Source organism: Rhinopithecus roxellana, chromosome 5 (genome assembly GCF_007565055.1).
Source record: "Rhinopithecus roxellana isolate Shanxi Qingling chromosome 5, ASM756505v1, whole genome shotgun sequence".
Lineage (NCBI taxonomy): Eukaryota > Metazoa > Chordata > Mammalia > Primates > Cercopithecidae > Rhinopithecus > Rhinopithecus roxellana.
The window spans coordinates 165,525,453-165,546,112 of NC_044553.1; the positions used below are offsets into that span (position 1 = coordinate 165,525,453).

Here is a 20,660-nt window from a genome sequence, read left to right on the forward strand (position 1 = left end):
CATCCTTTCTCATGCTGAGGCTGGGAAACAGTCCAGCATAGCTGAGGAGCACACATGGAAAGAGAATACAAGTGGGAAGAGGAGACAGGTGCAGAAAGCTGAGCTTCTACTTCCTTGTTTTTTTTTTTGTTTGTTTTTTGAGACAGGGTCTCGCTCAAGCGATCCTCCTGCCTCAGCCTCCCAAGTAGCTGGGACTACAGGCATGTGCCACCATGCCCAGCTAGTTTTAAAATTTTTTTGTAGAGACGAGGTCTCACTATGTTGCCCAGGTTGGCCTTGAACTCCTGACTTGAACTCCTGCCTCAGCCTCCCGAAGTGCTGGGGTTATAGCACAAGCTACAATGCCCAGCCCCACCCCTTCTTAACATTTACCATTTGCTGGGAGGGCCCCACAAGCACTGATCTCTAAGTGCTCATAAAAGCAAAGAAATCTATATAAGTGTCTGTAATAAATGGGTTCATGCAAAGAACTTTGGAACTTGTTTAATGCACAAGTTTATTTTCTCTTGTAGCCTGAATATGGAGAATTCAAAATAGCTGAGAATGTGCTACATTTAGTCTACAACCAAGGAATGATTTGGTAGGTATCAAAGTTTCTTCTTGCCTTTGCTTACATCTCATCTGGGCTAAGATTTTAATTTACTTAGTCTGGATGGGACACGGCCATAATAAACACAGTCATGAGCATTAAGAAAGGATGTTTCCAAGAGAACTATTTCACATGTATATTAATTTTATTGATAGTTTCCTAAGAAATTTGCAGGAAGAAACTAAAAAGAAAATAATCCATGTTTAAGCTACTATTGGTCACAGCCAAAAAAAATCTGCACAGAAACTAGCAGAATATACTCTTAGGGAGGACTAGGGTAAGGCTGGGAGGAGAGGCTGCTTCTCCTTAGTGAGGACTTCAGGAGTGGCTGAGGGAGACCTTGGCCAGTCTGTCCTCACTCACCACCCTCCCTCCATTTTCCTTCTAATTTTCACTTAGACACTGGGCCCAGGAGCACAGCCATCCCCCAGACTGCAGGCTCACCCTTGGGGAGGCAGGAAGTAGGGAAGTCTGTTCACCCATGGCACCTCCCAGGCCGTGGCAATCCTGTCCTTGAAGAAGCTGAGGAGCTGGAGGGGTCCTGTGATCCCACCCACACATATGCGTGTGTCTGTGGGCCGCAGTGGAGAGCTCCTTAAATGATCCCACCATCTCTGGTTTTACCTGTTGGACCAGAAATAGTGCTATTTGTTAAAACACAAGCAAACAAAAAAGAAGAACCTGGGACGTTCCATACATCCAGAAAACACTATCTCTCTTCATAATAATTCAGTAAAATACATGGCAATTGAGAGGTATAAAGTAATATGCCTCCTGTCAAATTCTGTGTTCTTATAGTCCACTGTATTTTGCAAAATATCTTTACAAATACAGTATTAAAAATAATATGTGACATTGGCCAGGTGCAATGGCTCACACCTGTAATCCCAGTGCTTTGGGAGGCCGAGGTGGGTGGATCACAAGGTCAGGAGATCGAGACCAGCCTGGCTAACATGGTGAAACCCCGTCTCTACTAAAAAATACAAAAAATTAGCCAGGCGTGGTGGTGGGTACCTATAGTCCCAGCTACTCGGGAGGCTGAGGCAGGAGAATGACATGAACCCGGGAGGTGGAGCTTGCAGTGAGCCGAGATCATGCCACTGCACTCCAGCTGGGTGACAGAGCAAAACTCCGTCTCAAATAAATAAATAAATAAAAATAAATAATATGTGACATTTATTTAATAGTGCTAGATATCAAGTACTTTTCTACCTATAGTAACTAATTTAATCCTTATAGTAAACCCATGAGGTAACTGCCATTACCTTCCCCTTTTTAAAGATGAGAAAACTGAAATGCAGAGAAGCTAAGTGTCTTGCCTAACATCCAACATAGTGACAACTGAACATTTCTTGTTAGAAACATTTACTTATGAAACATATTCTTATGTCTACGCTTATTTTCACACCACTAAACTCAAATTCCACAAGTATTAGATGGAATGCATATCCAATATAAACTGATTTAGACTGAAGTCTGAAGACATGGGTTTTGTCGCCTAGTTGACTTTTTTTTCAGGGTGACCATAAGTCCCAGCTTTCCTGGGATCATCTGGTTCTTGCCTGTGGGCTCAGTTATTTCACTTCCCAAGTCTCCCAGGTTTGGATGATACAAGGTCTGGCTTAGCAACATGTCTTTGGTTTCACCATATCTACCCTTGTTGTCTATCAACTGGATATTTACCTCTCCTCTCACTATTGCAGAAGAGTAAACAAACTGAAATGTGTGAGGATGCTTAATGCCATATCCAGCAAAACTAGGTGCTCAACATATGTTGATTAAACCTGAAAGTCAGTAATTTATTAACGTAGTCCTCCTCATAGATAAACAAAACCAGGAGCTGGCCCTAAACAGTAGTTATCCATTATTTGCCTCCTTCCCAGAGGAGGATTTTCCTTTGCTCAACTGTGAAAAGAGAGACAAACAGTTGTCCTTTGCAAAGAGAATATTTTTAAATAGGATCAACACCCACCTTCAGTGACTTGTCTTATCTTTAGAAGGTGGAGGGTTGTGGTCTCGGGACTTCAGGGGCTTTTCCAGTTCTTCAAGCATAGGGTGTAAGCCCCAACGTCTTAGAACCATGTTCCTACATGGGGCTTCCATAGTCCTGGGAGATAGGCTGGAAGAGAACAGATGCAAACTGACCTTCCTCATGGTTCCAGGATGGGGGCCTTCTTCTCCCCATGTCTCCCAGCATTCAACGTTCTCAAACTCATTGGGCTCATGTACCTGAGGAGCTGGGCTGTGCTGACCTGCAATGTGCCCCACCAGCAAGTATTTCGAGCCTCAAGGTGAGTAAGAATAAGATCTGATCATGCAGATATCTATATATATATAATCCATGCCTGCCTTACCCAGGGGTCCTCTAGCAAGGAGTCCCCCCAACTCTCTTCCTGTCAAAATCCTGCCTGTCCTCCAATTTTATCTCCTCCAAGAGCCATTTCCAATGCCTTACTCTTTCAATGAATCCTCACTCCTCTTGAACTCATGACACTTTTAAAACTTTTTGCCAAAGTTTAATAATCCTTTAGAAAAAAGTATACAAATCATAAATGTTCAGCCTGATGAGTTTTCAAAAACTGAACACAAGGCACTCAGATCAAAAAACAAAACATAAATGGTACTCAGAGCATGCCCACTTGCATGCGATTCTAATCACTGCCAACTTCTAATGGCATAATTAGGCTTGCCTAGCTTTTACTTGATGCAAACGTGATCACACACACACGGTATGTGCTCCTTTGTGCCCAACTGCTTCCACTCAACATTGTGTTTGTGAGATTCACCTCACTGAGGAAATACACCCCAATTTCTTTATCCTTGGCTCCTGTTGATGGGCATGTAGGTTGCTTCCAGCTGTTAGCCATAATGAGTAATGCTGTCTTGGACATCCTAAGTGTCTTTGTTGCATATATACCTAGCAATGCAATTGCTGGGCCACAGGGCATGCATATGTTCACCTTTAGCAAATAGCACCAAAAGGTTTTCTAAAATGATCACCCCAGTTTACATATCTAGCAGCATTATATGAGAGTTCCAATTGTTCTATAATCTTGCCAACACTTATTCTTTTATCTGTTTTAATTTTAGTCATTTTGGTGAATTCATAACATATTCTAAATACTTTGATTCAGTTATTTTACTCTGACATAATGGTTATGTGTGCCTGTATCAGTGGCTTTCAAACTTTTTGCTCATGACCTACTTGACAATGCATTTACATTTTATCTGGTGACAGCACACATATGTTAATACATTCAGAGATATATGTTTTGATATATTTATATATGTTGTATATATGCATATATATTTATTATATGTATGTATGTATGTGTGTCTGTGGATAGAGAAAGAGAACGAAGTTTCACAACTTACCACTTTCTTACTACATTCTGTGCTCTCTGAAATTTTCTATTCTCTTCTAGTCAAGTCTTTTTCATGAGAGAGAGACAGAAAAACAGACCAACAGAGAGTACTAGCTGAAAGTAACTAAATTGACCCCTCATTCTCTTTTCTGAACTGTGTACAGGGCCTGGCACACCAAACAGGTCTAAGCTGCCCTCAGGGGAGCCCTGGGCATCCAAACTCCCTGACACTAGCTTAGGGCTCAGGGACCAGGACTTAATCAGACAGAACACATACCCTGGGCAGCCACGTGCAGAGAAGTTGAGTGCAAATCACACCCAAGTGAGAGAGTCAGGAATCATAAACAAAAGAGCCAAACCATCCCGAGACATAAGAGACAAGTTCAAGCCTGGGAATAGCAGAGGGAACCATTAGGTAAGGACCCAGATGGATGGGCAATGCTTCTAAGATTTTTCCATAAATTGAGTTTACTGTGTGGAACTCCTGGGTGCCAGGGTGAGTTCGCCACTCTCATGGTTTGAGGTGAACAGGTGCTCAGCAAATGTTTATTAGATCAACAGGTTGGGTGGGAGATGTCTGAAGTTCCTTTGAATACTGATTTCTAGGTTTCTAAGCTGCATGTGATCCTATGACAGATCCATTCATAGGTAACCCTGAGAGGAGGATTTTTAGTTTGCAAAGAGTCAGGGCAACTGTTTTTGTGGCAGCTCTTTGGGCATATGCAACCCTGGCAACTGGCTATGGAGTGAACTTAATGCATGGCATTTGATTTATCTGCAGATCCAACAACTTCTACTTGTCAATGCTCCTGTTCATGCTGTTTCTGTGCATGCTGCCAACTATTTTTGCTATTGTCCGATACAAGCCATCTCTAAACTGTGGGCCATTCAGGTAAGTTTCGTTCCCAGCTCTGCCCAAAACGACTGACAGCTATAGGGGAATTAAATCATATTGAACTGAATTGTCCTCCCGGCTGACAGAGCAGGTAAACAGGATAGAAAGATTGCAAACTCACGTTTTAAATTCAAGACCAGTTCTCTTTCCTTAAATAGCAGGCTATCTTTAGTTTAATCATCTCTGTGCTCATGTTAAAAAATACAATCCTTTTAAAGTGAAAAAGAAAAACAGCATGGCTCTGTGCTAGAGGACATTCTACCTGGTCAAAACACAAAATGGTTTTATTTTATTTTTTATTTTTTATTTTTTTGAGACGGAGTCTTGCTCTGTCGCCCGGGCTGGAGTGCAGTGGCCGGATCTCAGCTCACTGCAAGCTCCGCCTCCCGGGTTTACGCCATTCTCCTGCCTCAGCCTCCCGAGTAGCTGGGACTACAGGCGCCAGCCACCTCGCCCGGCTAGCTTTTTGTATTTTTTAGTAGAGACGGGGTTTCACTGTGTTAGCCAGGATGGTCTCAAAATCCTGACCTCGTGATCCGCCCGTCTCGGCCTCCCAAAGTGCTGGGATTACAGGTTTTATTAAAACACAGTGCACAGCACTTTTTTTTTCTATATTATCCAGCTGTATTCAAGCAAAACCCTCTAGCATCTTCATCTAGCATTCAAGTCAGCTTTGACACATGTATGTAATATTTAGTCTACCTTAGTGTACATGATTAGAACACACACATACATGCAATGTGATTAATGACCCCATCTTCCATCCTCCATATTAATTAGATATGAAATCATTTGAGGAATGTTATGAATTGGCTTCCAGGCATCCAGCCATTTTCTGATGTCTTGCAGCATCTTTCTGCCAAGAGCAATAAAATCTGGAGTTATGTTTTTCTTTCTCACAGTGGACAAGAGAAAATTTATGACATTGTGTCAGAAACGATTGAGAAAGACTTTCCCGTGTGGTTTGGCTCCGTGGTTGGGCACATCAGTAGCCCCGTGGTCATCCTGCCCGGGGTACTCCTGCTTTTGTGAGTACCACACCTGCCAGCTTTGGAGGGACTTCTGTGTGTTTGGCCAACAAGAAAACGCTGCTTTCCAATAATTATATAAAATTTATTAGTTCATTCAAAAATCACTTAGGCTTAGAGCCTGATGATCTCAACAGGGACTCTGAGTCACACACCAGAGTCACATGAGGCACTGTGCCATGGAGACACAGCCACTGGGTCTCAGCGAGGGGCCGTGAGGGAGCACTCCATTGCTGTCGAGGTGATTATTGATCCATCAACACCATTTGGTCAATTACTGTGATCATTAGAATGGGGATGAATGCCATTATTATCATCATCTCATTTTCCAGAAATTTAAATAATCCTGAAAAGGAATTTCACAACTCAGCTGAGTAGCTTTGGCTTGTTTTGGTTTAAAGGAAAAAAATGAAAGTGAGTGGATCCTGTACTCTTAGCTTGATAGACTGCAAAACTTCTCCCCCATTTTCAGGTATTCCCTATTGCTATCACTAGTGCAGAATTCCAGGTCAATGAGGGTGCTGTGGAAAGCCAGGAAAAGAAAACAAAAGCAGCCCCTTCCCAACCGCTCACTGACTTGAGTATTTGCTGATACATTTTGTCCTTAGTGGTGGGTCAGTGGGTAGCCCACATCTGGCCTGGGAGCCTCTCATTCCTGCCAACTATCTGCAGGCAATGTGGTCTGAAAAGCAGAAAAGCGAGTTGCAGTTCACTCACTGTCCTGTGTTGTTCTGTCCCAGCATGCTCATCTATTATCTCCAGAGCATCGCACGGTCGCTAAAGCTCAGCAACCACCAGCTCAAAATGCAGATCCAAAACGCAAGTATTTAATGAACTTTGCTATTATGAGTGTGTGTCAACCACATGACTGATATCCCACCAGCGTGGGAATACAAGTGAGGTCACATCTTCAAGGTTCTGTGACTCTTGGCCACCCACTATGGTGCAAGGCCACCAATCCCCAGATGTCCAAGAGTTATTTCTAAGAATACCCAGGGATGGCTCACCTTTGCTAGGAAGAAGCCTGCTCCTGTTTTTCTTCCTCCTCAAGGGACCTTGCTGCCTCAAGCCTTTCAGTGCCCTCCTGTGACCATACCAAGCCCTCAGTGTGCCGGGCACTTCTGCGAGCTCTGGTAGATTGGCAAGGGAGAGAAAGGGCCCCTTCCCAATCCTTGTCAACTTGGGCATCTGAGCCCAGCAGCACTGTTTGTCCCTAAAGCCTCACCTCTTTCATATCCTTTCGTTGTGGCTGTCATTACCTTCTCTCCGCGGGACTCAAACCCCCTCTCTCAGAGCAGTCCTAGGGAAACACACATTCCCAAAACTCCCACAATTTCTCCTCCTCCACATACCCCAGGTGTTCCCTTAGTGCCCTGGGTCCTCCAGACCCCCCAGGAGGGATCCCAGGACTGGGATGAGGCCAGTGAGGCTCCCAAAGCACCACATTTAAGGAGGCTCTGTAAGTGTAATGCTGACTCTATCCTTTCACAGCCCTGAAAATAAGTGCCTCCTGAAATTTGGCACCCCAGATGCCTCCCTGACCTCACCCATGCAAAAATACTCCTTCCACTTCTATCAGGAAAAAAACAAAAAACAAAAAACAAAAAAACCTCCCACAAACATCAATTCATGCAAAGAAATACAAATTAGCTTCTAATTTGAAATTCATTTGGAGTTACAAAGGCTGTTTTGGTGGAAACATATATCTCCAGTGTTGTTGATCTATATTTTTTTCTTTGTGATTCAGGCAAACTATTATGGGCAGAATCTAAATATGGTCTATTAATTAGCTGTCCCTAAATAAAATTGGCTAGGCATAAAACTTCAGCTCTCAGGTATCTGCATTTATTCACTCTAATAACAGGCCCGAGCCCAGAACATACTGTCCACAGGGGCAATAGTAGTACAGTCATGGTCCAAGGTAAGAACTATGGCATGTAAATCTTTTTTTCTTCCCCCAGGAATAATATTTGTTACTACTTCCTGCTAAAGCCAAAACAAACATGCATATCATTTGCATTTTAGGCAAGATCAGAGGATAAGAAAAAGGTTGCCCAGATGGTAGAAGGTAAGTATTTCTGTTTCTTTTGTTTGTTTGTTTTGTTTTGAGGCAGAGTCTTGCTCTGTCACCCAGGCTGGAGTGCAGTGGCGTGATCTCAGCTCACTGCAACCTCCATCTTCCGGGTTCAAGTGATTCTCTTGCCTCAGCCTCCTGAGTAGCTGGCATTACAGGTGCATGCCATCATGCCCGGCTAATTTTTATATTTTCACCATAGTTGGTCAGGCTGGTCTCAAACTCCTGACCTTGTGATCCACCCACCTTGACCTCCCAAAGTGCTGGGGTTACAGGTGTGAGCCACCGTGCCTGTCCTAATTTCTTTTTTAAATGCAGAGATCTGCTGTCTCAGTTAGTGGGCATTTAAAAATATAGCCATTTAAGGTAGTTTGCGGTATACTACCAATAAAAATTCCTGATAACCTGTGGTTTTTCACAAGTAACTAGGCACAATAAAATAAAGTCTAGGGATATAAATGTTGTTCTAAATCTTCAATTTTTATATCATATCCAGGCCCATGAATAATCCCAAAACATGTATAAAACCAGAAGGAAGTATTGAAGTATGAGAGGAAAATCAGCACATTCATGTGGATGAAAACCCAAAGAAACTCTTTGGTTCACTTTTGTGTACTTTCTCTCCGTGGCCCATCTCTTCCTTGCAATGTTCCCTCTCAGGTCCCTTTCCTGAGCCTCCTTAGGTTCTGTCCTGTCCCTGCAGAGCAGGGAGAATGGAAGCATGTGGCATAGAAGTCTGCTGTGGTCTGAAGGGAAGAAAGTGGGCAAGGGCAGCTTGAAGGAGATGAATCTGTTTCTCAGGACCACTAACAGAGTGCTGTGAGCCAGAAGACTTATTGGGCACCATTAACATGGCACAGCGTACATGAATGAGAAAGGGACCTAGAAGGGCTCTAGGGGCTAGCTCACACAGCTGTTGCAATACTTCACTAATTGGAAGGGACCTATTCCTCTCCAGAAAAATGCCTGAGCAAGGGCCCTAAGGCCTAAGGATTATGCTTGCTTGCTCCATCAGCTTTTCAGAGAGAAGCCTACAATTGCTAATGATTACTGAAAGTGGCTGTGGCTCACGCCATAAAACGCCTCTCTAATTGTCATCACTTATTTGCCATTAAGCATAATTAAATTTAGTTCAGGTCACCTTCAAGAGCCAGAACCCACATAGACTGTTTCAGGATAACAATAGCATTGTCCAGTGTTCATTTTCCAGCTCAAGACCACATCTTTTTTCAGAATGCATGTGAACTGTTTCCAAAGAATCGTAATTGTTGTGTAAGCTTTATTATCTCCATTGAATAGATAAGGAACTGGAGGCCCAAATCTGTTAAGTACTTGCTTTGCCTCATGGGAGCATCAGATGGAGCACTATAAAGCCCTGTGTTCACTTGATTCCTCCTACACTCCCAGCTCCGACTTTCAGGGATGAAATCATTTGAATTACAGAATGTTTGTTGCCCACTGGTTAGGTGTATTTGTAAGTGAACTCAATTGTTTGTGGACCAACTCTTGGATGTCATAAAACTCTTGCAACTCACCTCACCTGAAGGTGTCACCTGCTCAGTGATACCTGTCTTCTCACAATGCCCCTCTCTCCCTGCAGCCCGAATCCAGACCCAGGAAGAAAACACCAAGAAGCTTCCAAACAACAGTGATCTTACCAGCCAGCTATCCTCAGCGCACTCGGGCACAACCCAAAACAACGGCAACGTGGTCCATTTTGACTCAGGGAGCAGCAAGGGTGGCAGGATAGAGACAGTCGCACAGTCCATGCCCCAGAGCCCCAGGCCAGGGGACAGGGCTCCTAGCTCACCTCTCCCTGGGGTCTCCAAATCCAGGCTAGAGCATGAAACTAACAGGTGAGGCTCCACTGCAGCACAGATGAAAACCTGGAAAGAGAGATTTGAAGGCCTCAGCAGCTTCAGGAGGCCAAGGCCATTAAATTCTAATTCTCCCAGAAGACATGGGTCAGGAGACTGTGACAGCTGGTACTGAGAAGAAATGGAGGCGGGCTGGGGGTGTCAAAGTTTATCAAACAGGACAAATTCTTCCTCCTAGGTTACCTGCCATTTAACTTGTAAGCAAACCTTCTAGTCAACCTAGGATAAACATTTGTCTAGGCTAAGAAAATAACTGTTTATTTTTTAGTTCCACACTGGTCGTATTATTGGCAAGATCTTCCATATTTTAGCTCTAGTCTGGTCAAGTTATTGGCAAGGCCATTTATGTATTACATGGGGTCGAGGAAAGCAGTAGATCCCTTCCTACTTTAATGGAGGTAGGACCCCTGGAAAGATGAAGGGGATAGACCTGCAGTGGCCCAAACTCATTTGATCTGAATGTAGCACAGTGAAAGCAATATAGATAAAATACAGGGGCTCTCTTTTTTTAAAGATAATGACTAAGTTAGCAAAGAACTTGAAGTCTTCTCATATAAGGAGTTGTCTGCATGTCTCTATGGGGTCTTGGCAAGGAGAAAGGGTTCAAACACTCCTTGGGAGGCCACTAGTGGTCAAGCCACAGCCACCATACAGATCAAGCCTTTATCAGGAAGAACTTCTTCTTTTTTTTGAGAGAGAGAGTTTCGCTCTTGTCACCCAGGCTGGAGTGCAGTGGTGCAATCTCAGCTCACTGCAACCTCCACCTCCCAGGTTCAAGCAATTCTCCTGCCTCAGCCTCCCAAGTAGCTGGGATTACAGTCCCCTGCCACCACACCCAGCTATTTTTTGTATTTTCAATAGAGACCGGGTTTCACCATCTTGACCAGGCTGGTCTCAAACTCCTGACCTTAAGTGATCCACCTGCCTTGGCCTCCCAAAGTTCTGGGATTGCAAGTGTGAACCACTATACCTGGCCAGGGAAGAACTGTTTAATATGTACAACTCCCTCCAGCCACCCGTGGAAACTCAGAGAAGTGCTTGAGAAGTCAGACAGCTGCTTAGCAGAAAGGATGAGAAACTGTGTTCCTAACACGTGCTTCAGAGACACTAGTCCTACTATGTGCCTCCTGACACAAAGAGGGCTCTGTGATGAAATACACTAGCACAGTACCCCTTGCTCTGCACTCTTCATAGAGACTCACGTGTACATCACTGATTTAGGGTTCTGAAAATGCCAGCAGTAAACAAAACTGTTTAGCCCAGTCCCCCAAATGTCTCTGTGCTCACAATCCACAGAACACCCACTATCCAGTTGGAACCAGCCTCAGTGAAAATGCTCAGAGAACCACTGACAGGTCACAGTCCTCAGGTGTGGGGCTCTGAGACCACCAAAGCCACAGCTACTTAACCACCCCTGTCTTACAGGTATCTGCATGGTCTGTGTGCAAGCACCAGCGACCTTCACAGGAACAGATCACGCACACCTATGACATTTACAAAGCACATCGAAGATGTACACTCAGAACCTCTTTTCCGAAAAGACTTTCAGCAAATGAACCCACCTCACCGTGGACCAGAGGCCTCGACTTTGGTGACACAGGGTCCCAAGCCCCACACCCCCAGATACTATGTCATTAATGAACGTGACTCTTACAAGAAAAAACATCTAAATGTCTGGCCAGAAAGACATTTCAAGATAGATGCTTCAGGTGACATTGTGGAGCTGTACCCTAGGAACGTGCGACAATATGCATCTCAGGTCCCCCGCCAGCCTCCCTCCCCACAGCTGAGTGAAGAAGAGGAGGAGACGCCAAGGAGAGATTGGATCAAACAGTCTCTTCCCCCACGCTGTCTGATAGACCTCCGTCGGGCTCCTCATTTTTATATTGGGGAGAGGTCCGAAAGTCAGAACCTGGCTCCCAAGCACCAGGGGAGGGTGCACTACAAGTCGTGGAAGGAAGATTTTGAGGGTCACCTTGAGAGGCCAGCCTATGTGCCCAAAAAGCCACGATCCCGCAATTTCCAATACCCACAGCCCCCTCTGAAGCCCAGAGGGAAGCCCAGGTTTGAGCCATCCCTCACGGAATCTGACTCTGTGTCGGCAGCATCCAGCAGTGACCAGCAGAACAGCAGTGCTGACCAGTACCTGCAGGTCACCCACAGCCAGGGCAGGTTCCCGAGGTCCGTGGGCCAGCCCAGCAGGAGGAAGGCCAAGTCGGGGCAGGAGCTGACCATGGATCTGGATGACTTGATTTGTTCAAATGTCTAGGCTTCCTCCAGTGTCCCATTCCTAGAGGTCAGGCCCCTATTGGAGTGCTGGGCCAGCACATGGCATCTCCCTTTCTGGAAAAAGAAGTGAACATGTGTGTTAGAGACCTGAGGGGCATGGCCAGCCGCTGCTAGCTGAGGCCCTGAGGCTGACAGGGCTACAGGTACCTATTCTACAGCTACTGTTAGCCAAATGTATCCGAGTTAGGTGGTACCAAAGTATGTTACCAGTAGCGAATCATCACGTGTCTGCAGCAACCTCAATACTTGCCTCCTCAGAAGAATTTGGCAGAGGGGCACAAGACAGAAGGAGAGACTGAGGCAACTTTTAGAGCAGGCATGAAAGTTTACTGAAAAGTTTTAAAGCAGGAATGGAAGACCGTAAAATATATTTAGTAGAGGGGCAAGCAGGCGACTTGAGAGATCGAGTGCGCCATTTGACCTCTGACTTGGGGTTTTACACGTTGTCATGCTTCCGGTGTCTTGCGTTACTTCTCCCCCGTTCTTCCCTTTCTTCCCTTGGGGTGGACTGTCCGCATGCGCAGTAGTGGCCTGCTAGCGCTTGGGAGGGGAGCATGCGCAGTGTCTTTACTGGCGTTGTGCACATGCTCACTCAAGGTTCTTCCCTTACCTTACAAAATTGAATGTTCAATTTTGTCTTTTATAAGTCTCCTTATATAAGAAGACTTCAAGTTCTTTGCTAACTTAGTCATTATCTTTAAAAAAGAGAGCCCCTGTATTTTATCTATATTGCTTTCACTGTGCTACATTCAGATCAAATGAGTTTGGGCCACTGCAGGTCTATCCCCTTCATCTTTCCAGGGGTCCTACCTCCATTAAAGTAGGAAGGGATCTACTGCTTTCCTTAGTGCGCATCCTTGAGCCCACTCACGCAACTCCTGACATTTCATCGGGAAGCTGCTGACCACCAGTTTCAGGTTTTTTCTATCTATTGGGAGACTGTCTTTCCTTGGTGCCAGCTGTGACCAATTACTATTTTAGAGCGACAACTAACAGCCACCTGACCATCACCTGATGGTCGCCTGACATTCCTGGGGGTTGTCTTGAAGAAGGAATTCATGAATTTTACAAGTATAATCAAAGACAACCAAAAATTTTTACTTTTTCCTTCAAAAGCTAAGTGTAGTGTAGCTCCCCAATAGTGTAAATTAAAGAAGAATACTAACTGCCTGTTTTTCCTTCTGTGCTCAGCAAGCCTTATCTGTACTTGCTAGTTTCACATTCCTTGAGGCTCAGTGAGTTCCTGCGTCACCTCCCTAGTGCAGCTGCAAAATTACAAGGTTGATGCAGAAACATGGCTTCCAAGGGATGTGGAACATGTAGTGCAGATAAACGTAAAAGATTGATCAACTGCCTTTGTTCTCGCTTCTGACGCTTCCTGCCTCATGTAGCTCCCAGCCACTGACTGCTTAAAAGGTGGCTGCTTTTTTTTTTTTTTTTTTTTTGAGACGGAGTCTCGCTCTGTCGCCCAGGCTGGAGTGCAGTGGCCAGATCTCAGCTCACTGCAAGCTCCGCCTCCCGGGTTTACGCCATTCTCCTGCCTCAGCCTCCCAAGTAGCTGGGACTACAGGTGCCCGCCACCTCGCCCGGCTAGTTTTTTGTATTTTTTTAGTAGAGACGGGGTTTCACCGTGTTAGCCAGGATGGTCTCGATCTCCTGACCTCGTGATCCGCCTGTCTCGGCCTCCCAAAGTGCTGGGATTACAGGCTTGAGCCACTGCGCCCGGCCAAAAGGTGGCTGCTTTCTTTGTCCAGGGCTCAGACTTTCCCGGACACTAGTCCTACTGAGCCAGGTGATCACCTTTTAATAAAGAACTTTCCTGAACTCACTCTGTTAGGTATCTCCCAACTTTGTCCTACAACATTTCGTTGGCAGGAGCCCCCACTGTCTGCTCATGTCTGATGCTACCCACTGCAACACTACCACCCATGCGCGGATTGTTTCCTTGGGGCTCTTTGCATCCAGAAGCACATCAGGCGATCATTTCAATGAAACTCAGTGCTTTGCCTCCTTTTGGGTTGACCACAAATCATAAGCAAGCCAGAGATCTCATCCTGCCTGCTGAAGCCTCACCTGAGATATCAGAATGATACGAGTTAACTGTTTGTATTGCAATGCTGTCTTTCAACAGACAAAAGTCATCTTCTCTAATAAGCACCCCAAATCAGGTGGCCACCCTTAAAGATATCACAATGCTTTGTTTGTATGAATAATCAGTTTAGTAATGACAAGAGTAAATAACATTTATTGAGAACTTATTTTACTGTGCTAACTGGGCAGTATATCTGTATTAATAAATCAGGACACTTAGATTGGAAGTAATCCATGATTTATCCCTAAGGTTTACTGGTTTGCTTAACTGGGAAGGATGAGAATCAAGTTAGCCTCAGGCCGAACTGGAGCCAGGGCATTAAGGCATCCTCGGGAATCTCTTTTCACCTCTCTGCTCTATTTCGATGTTTGTTGACCTCATTTTCTCCTACTGGCAACAGGCTTCCTCCATGTAGTCAATGGAGAAGGAAATCACAGCCACAGAAAATGCCGGGTTTACACCACCCAGCCAATAAGTCCAGAGGGAAGAACAGCGCTGTTTCCCCTCACACCCCCCGCCCCCTTCACATTATCTTCACCTTTATGGGCTGATGTCCTTGGATTCTTCTACGGGCATTCTGCAGGGTTTGGGCAGCAGTGTGTTCAATCTGCCATGGTTAACCAGGAGCACACCCTGATTCAAATTTCCAGGATAACTCTCTTCACTCTAAATTGTGTCTTTTAAACATTTGTCTCTTCCACCAGATTGTGTCTTTGCAGCAAGAACGGTGTTGTATTCATTCTGCGTTCTCAGTAACTGACACTTAGATATTGTATTCGTTTTCTATTACTGCATAACAAATTTAGTAGGCTTAAAAGAATGCAGACTTATCATCTCAGTTTCCATGGATCAGGAGTCCAGGCCCAGCTTAGGTGGATCCTGAGCTCAGGGTCTCACCAGGCTATAATCCAGGTGTCTGCCAGAGCTGGCATCCCATTTGAGGTTCAGAGTCCTCTTCCAGGCTCAGGTGATTATTGGCAGAATTCATTTGTTTGGGGTCCTAGGACTGAGGCCCTCCACTCCTAGAGGCTGCCCACAACTCCCTGCCACAAGGCCCCCTCCACAGCATGGCTGTTTGCATCTTCAAAGCCAGAAAGAGAGTGTTTCTTCAGTTTTGAATCTCTTTCCTTCCAGGGAAAGCCTGAACCCACTTTTTAAAAGGGCTCACCTGATTAGGTCAGGCCCACCCAGATAATCTCTTTTGATTAACTCAGAGTTAACTGAGTGGAGATCTCATTACATCTTCAAAATCACTTCACTTTTACTCTATCTGGGAGTAAAATATCATCATATACACAAGTGCCAGAATACTCAAGGGAAGAAGATTATATAGGGCATGTATACTAGGGAGCAGCAATCTTGGAGGCCAACCACAGATAATAAACATCTGTTGAACGTGAATGGGTGAACAAATAAATGAAAGAATTGTCCTAATGAATGAATCACAGGGTTATATTCTAAGATATATCACCAATTCTAAACAGAAAGAAAAGTCCAGTGTAAATACCACCATTTTAAAAGTACATACAGATTAACACCTCTCCTGAAATTTAGGAAAAGGAGTGGACGTATTTTCAAATATCTTGACATGACAAATCCAAGAGGTTGCAGTCTGCTCAAGATTCAATGTTCTACAATGCCATGGAAATGTGCTTTTGAGATAGAGATGCTCATGGGAGATTCATGATGATGGTCCCCTCTTCCAGATGCTTGGTCTGGGACTGTGGCCTCAAGCTCCCTGGGACATTAAAACATATTGTGGAAAAGGCTGGCCTTTCCTCCAGACACCTGTGGGAGCACCATTGTCTGTGTGGGAGTGGGGAGGTGCTTCTTTAGGACTTGAGGACAAGCAGGTCCTGAGACATTCCTAAGAAAATTTGAGAGTGGCCAAACACATGCAGCATTGAAAGTATGAGTATCACTCTCCAATGCACAACACAGCTCACATGCACTCTGGCACTTACTGTTGGGTTAGGTCTTTAATTTAATTAAATTTAAAAGACATAGAATAGTGCAAAGTCTACTGGGACAAGCACCAATATTCCTACTGTGAGGGTCAACAACTGCCAAGATTGGAATTTTATTTCCACTTAGCCATTTTGTTACTATTAATAATACAGAAAATATTACAGATACAGTCAAAGCCTACTCTAATCCCTACACAAAGTCTCATTCCCTTCACACTAGGAAGAGTTTGGAGTATATCCATTGATCAATCATTTATAGTTTTATATGTTGTATGTGTGAGTATATATGTATAAGCATCCATAAACAATATGTAAGCATATCTTAAGTAAACAGTATTATACTGCATGTATTAATGCACATATTTATATTTTTAGCAAAAAAAAGACCAAACTTGTTATAACTGTAGCAAAGTATTTCATCGTGTGAATAAACTACATAATATTGATGATCCATTTTTTTACTGATGGACATTGAAATCATTTCTACTTCTTTGCTGCTGAAAATAATGTTGCACTAAACATCTTTTATATGTCCATCTTCATGTATCTTCTGGGCACAAACATGTGCCAGTGTTTACTTAGAAGTGAATATCAGTCCTCCAAAAAGAGAAATCCCTAGCTCGTAAGAGATGAGCATGTTCATTTTCACTAGCAGCTCCTTTATTAGTCCTCACAAGTCCAGACGTCTGTGCACACTTCCTCTAGAGCATGAGAGGGTTATTTCCTTATAGCCTCACCAAGGCCTGATACTGTCACACCATCTCATTTTTGCCAATCTGATGAAAAAATTACACCAACTTTTAAATTGCACTTTTGATTGTTATCATCTCTCCCTAAGTCAACTGGCCATTTGCATTTCCTCTTCTGATAATTGATTGCCTATTCAACACCTTTGTTCATTTTTCTGTAAACGTCAACCATCATCGCTGTGAAAGGAGCTCATAAAGCTCCTGACAAAAGCACCATATGATAATCAGTTATCCCTTTCCCTTCCCTGAACTCTAGCCCTTGTCTAAGTTGCAGGAACAGAAAGCCACAAACCTACTCTGTCAAAATGCCTTTGCATAACTGTGGTTTCACAACATTGCTTTGTATTTTAGCAACAGTTCATGGGGGTGTACGTTTCTGCTTTTGGTCAAACTATTATTGAGGACATGATCCACAACATTATTAAAATCTCTCCTAAAAACACCTACATAACAAACTCCTCTCAGGTCTCAAAGATCAGACTCCATTAAAGAGTGAATCCCTTTCGATAAGAGTAGTTCAGTAAATATCTTAGTAACCTCAGAATGCTTCCTTTAGTCATTCCTTTTGTCTCAGAATTCACGAGTGCCAGGAAAATTAGAGCAAAGTTTTCTGCACATCTCTAAAAGACTAACTTCCCTAGCCTAAGGTAATATTTTCCAGCTACTCTGTGTGTGTGTGTTTTCCTTCTTTTTAGAGTTTGCAGGTTGTTGTTTTATTTTTGCACATTTCACACTTAACACTACATATACTCATAGGATGCAGTAGACAGGAAAGCATATGAGTAAACGCGTGGCCTTTGGAAAGAGAAATCGGATGTTTGCCATAGCTCTGCCACTTCCCAGCTGTATGGCCTTGGATACCCTACTACTCCCATTGCAAAATGGTGCTGTGGTATTGTTGTGAAGTTAAATGGCCCAATACAGGTAAAGTGCTTAGGATAGTGGCTAGCAAGAAGTAAGTGCTGAGTAATGATTAGCTGTTGCTGAGTAAACAATAAACATAGACATGCTTACATTTGTAGATTCACATAGCATCTGCCCAAGCTAACTTAATAAATATGCATGCAATTCTTCATCAGTGTCTAAGTGGAAAGCAGACACTGCACTCTATTCAGGGCCTTGTAAGATTGGAGCATGTGGACACTTGGGCCCATCCCCTTTATAGTCTGTCTGCTGGTGGTGTGAGTTAGAAGCTACTGGACTACCTACCCCCATATATACCTAATAAAAATTCAACTGGGACTTTAATGATGTCTGGTGGACAACTGGGTGACTCAGAGGCCTCTCAAGACCTTGTGGGAAGGGCTTCTGATTAATGGAATCTCCAGAGCTCAGTCATTCCTCCATCCCCTTCAGCTCCAAACTGCAGCCTCAGACAGACTACAAAATAGATTTCTGTCCCAGACCCCTGGGAACCACTGTGTGGGCAGCTCTCACCTTCCCTCTGTTTCAACCATCTGCTCACTCTGCCCCGTGCCAGCCTCCAGTGATAAAATAGATGAGTGGCCTGCTCCAAGGCTGCCCCAACCTCACCAATCTCCTACTTCCAGTTTGTCACAGGCCTCAGGGACAAACAGTTTGCTTCTCCAAATATTTTGTATATCCAGACGTTCCCATTTCCTAGGAGCAAAATAGTGCTACTATAGTCCTACAGGGGATCTGCTTCACCTCCACTTTCCACCATCTGTGCTAGGTTATTTTGATGGCTACATAATATTCCACTAAATGGATGTTCTGTAACTTTGTTTAATATACTGTTAAATAGGCTGCTTCCAGTTGCAAGATTAATTTTATACATCTTTGTGCAGGAAGAGTCACTGGATCAAAGAACAAGTAGAGTAAAATTTTAATACATGTTGTTATTCTGTTCCCAGGAGGTTGCATACGTTTATACTCTCATCCACAGTGTATAACTATTTCTCCATACCCTCACCAACACAGGGTATAAACAAACTTCTTCATGTCTGCCCATCAATAGGTTTAAAAAAAAGCCTCTCCTTGCTTTAATTTTTCATTCCCTAACAATGAATGAGGTTCTGCATCTTTTTATAGCTTTGTTAGTCATGTCAATTAATTTTTCCACAAAGTATCTTTCCATATCTAATGCATTCTTTTTGTCTATGGGGTTGTCTGAAAATTGCTTAATGATTTGTACGAGCCCTTGGTTCAATAAGAAAACTTATGTGTTAAAGTGTGTCCTGATTTTTTTCTCATATTATCTAACTTTTTTTGAAATTCTGATGTCCTTAATTTTAATTGGGGTTAATTTACTAGTCTTTTCTTTTATGGGTCCTGAGAGTATTCACATGAGTTACTTCCTTTGCTCTTCACAAGGCCATAGGGAACATTTGTTTGTTTGTTTATTTTTATTAATTTTTGAGACAGAGTCTTGCTTTGTGTAGCCCAGGCTGGAGTGCAGTGGTATGATCACGGTTCACTGCAGCCTCTGCCTCCTGGGTTCAAGCAATCCTCCCACCTCAGTCCCCCAAGTAGATGGGATAACAGCCCCTGGTCACCATGCCTGGCTAATTTTTGTATTTTTAGCAGAGATGGAGGCTCGCCATGTTGCCCCAGCTGGTCCTGAACTCCTGGGTTCAAGTGATCTCCTGCCCCGGCCTCCCAAAGTGCTGGGATTACAGAAGTGAGCCACCAGAACCCACCAGGAACATTTATGATGTATCCCATTTCACCTTGGAGCAAACTAAAAGCTCAAAGAATAATGAGTGAAACTGGGTCTAGATCTTGAGCTCCCTAATTCCCCATCCAGGCCTTCTTCACAGCCTGGCTGCCCTTCATATCTTCCAAAAAGGTCTTTCAAGTTGTCATTTTGTTTACACTACTCTTCTAAACATTTATATCCAAAGTTTAAAGGAAACAATAAGTACACAAAAAAGAAAGATAAGAAACAGACCTTAATATTGACCTTTTCAAATATTTAGTTGGTGATACCGCAGAAGAGGGGAAACTGAGGCTGTCCTTGCTATTCACACTGGGAAGACGCGACCCTGGCTCACTCTCCGCAGCTCCAGGGAAGCTGGAAGCAGAGAACTCCCATATCTCTAATAAAGCCGGGCCTCTCGCTGATGTCAGCGCATTGCATTGACTCCTGGACACCTGTACTAGAGGCCCCTCAGGCACCTCCAACTAAATATGCCCAGAACTGAACTCGGCCTATCTCTTCTCCATCTCAGGTAAGCTGCCAGGTGGCCAAGGCTGGGAGTCAAGATGCTTTCTCCTTCTGAACATCCACAATCGGGGGCAGAGACCTTCACCTTCCATCTCCTAAATACTCTACGATGGGTCCTCTTCTCTTCACTGTCACTCCCCGCACCCCTGCCCCACACCTCTCCCACCATTGCACGCGCCCAGTCTCCACGCGCATTTCCTCTCCCACCCTGCACCTCTAATGCAAATCGCACTACCGTCCCGCAGGCTGAAAGCTTCGGTGCACTCAGGTCCACGCTTCTTAAACAAACAGTCGACATTGTCTGCGACCTGGCCCGGCCCAACGGGTCTCCGTCATTGGCCATTTTAGAGTCCTGGGGCTCCAGAGCCCCTCCCACAACGGGACAAGAAGGAGGTGGATACGGCAGGACCTTACCAGGCGCGCCCGAGGCTTCCGGGACCCGCCCAGGCGCTGACGCTAACTGGAGAGCCTGGCCCCGCAGTCTGCGGTCCTGCCAATCTCAGGGAGGCGGGATCCGTCTGAGGGCCTGCACCAATTCGGGAGCGGGG

At 44.4% G+C, this 20,660-nt stretch overlaps 1 protein-coding gene and 1 long non-coding RNA gene across 3 annotated transcripts in view; one reads left to right on the forward strand and one right to left on the reverse strand.

Moving 5' to 3' along the window:
- Positions 1–12,304, forward strand: part of TMC3 (transmembrane channel like 3) — a 41,154-nt gene extending 28,850 nt beyond the window's left edge. The window contains exons 15-22 of the mRNA XM_010380174.2: positions 513–580; positions 2,752–2,880; positions 4,736–4,846; positions 5,752–5,877; positions 6,618–6,696; positions 7,903–7,945; positions 9,552–9,807; positions 11,254–12,304. Of these exons, the coding sequence (XP_010378476.2) occupies positions 513–580; positions 2,752–2,880; positions 4,736–4,846; positions 5,752–5,877; positions 6,618–6,696; positions 7,903–7,945; positions 9,552–9,807; positions 11,254–12,097 (1,656 nt within the window). The 3' untranslated portion in view covers positions 12,098–12,304. The remainder of the gene's footprint in view (positions 1–512; positions 581–2,751; positions 2,881–4,735; positions 4,847–5,751; positions 5,878–6,617; positions 6,697–7,902; positions 7,946–9,551; positions 9,808–11,253) is intronic.
- LOC104675579 lies at positions 454–20,590 on the reverse strand. Of its 2 annotated transcripts, none has more exons than XR_004057465.1 (4): positions 20,527–20,590; positions 9,610–9,837; positions 2,562–2,708; positions 454–1,213 (listed from the first exon to the last, which is right to left on the reverse strand). It is a non-coding gene; the product is annotated as an uncharacterized LOC104675579 (long non-coding RNA). The 2 variants fall into 2 exon arrangements; XR_004057464.1 differs by lacking the exon at positions 20,527–20,590 and adding an exon at positions 11,975–12,778.
- Positions 20,591–20,660: the final 70 nt, after the last annotated feature.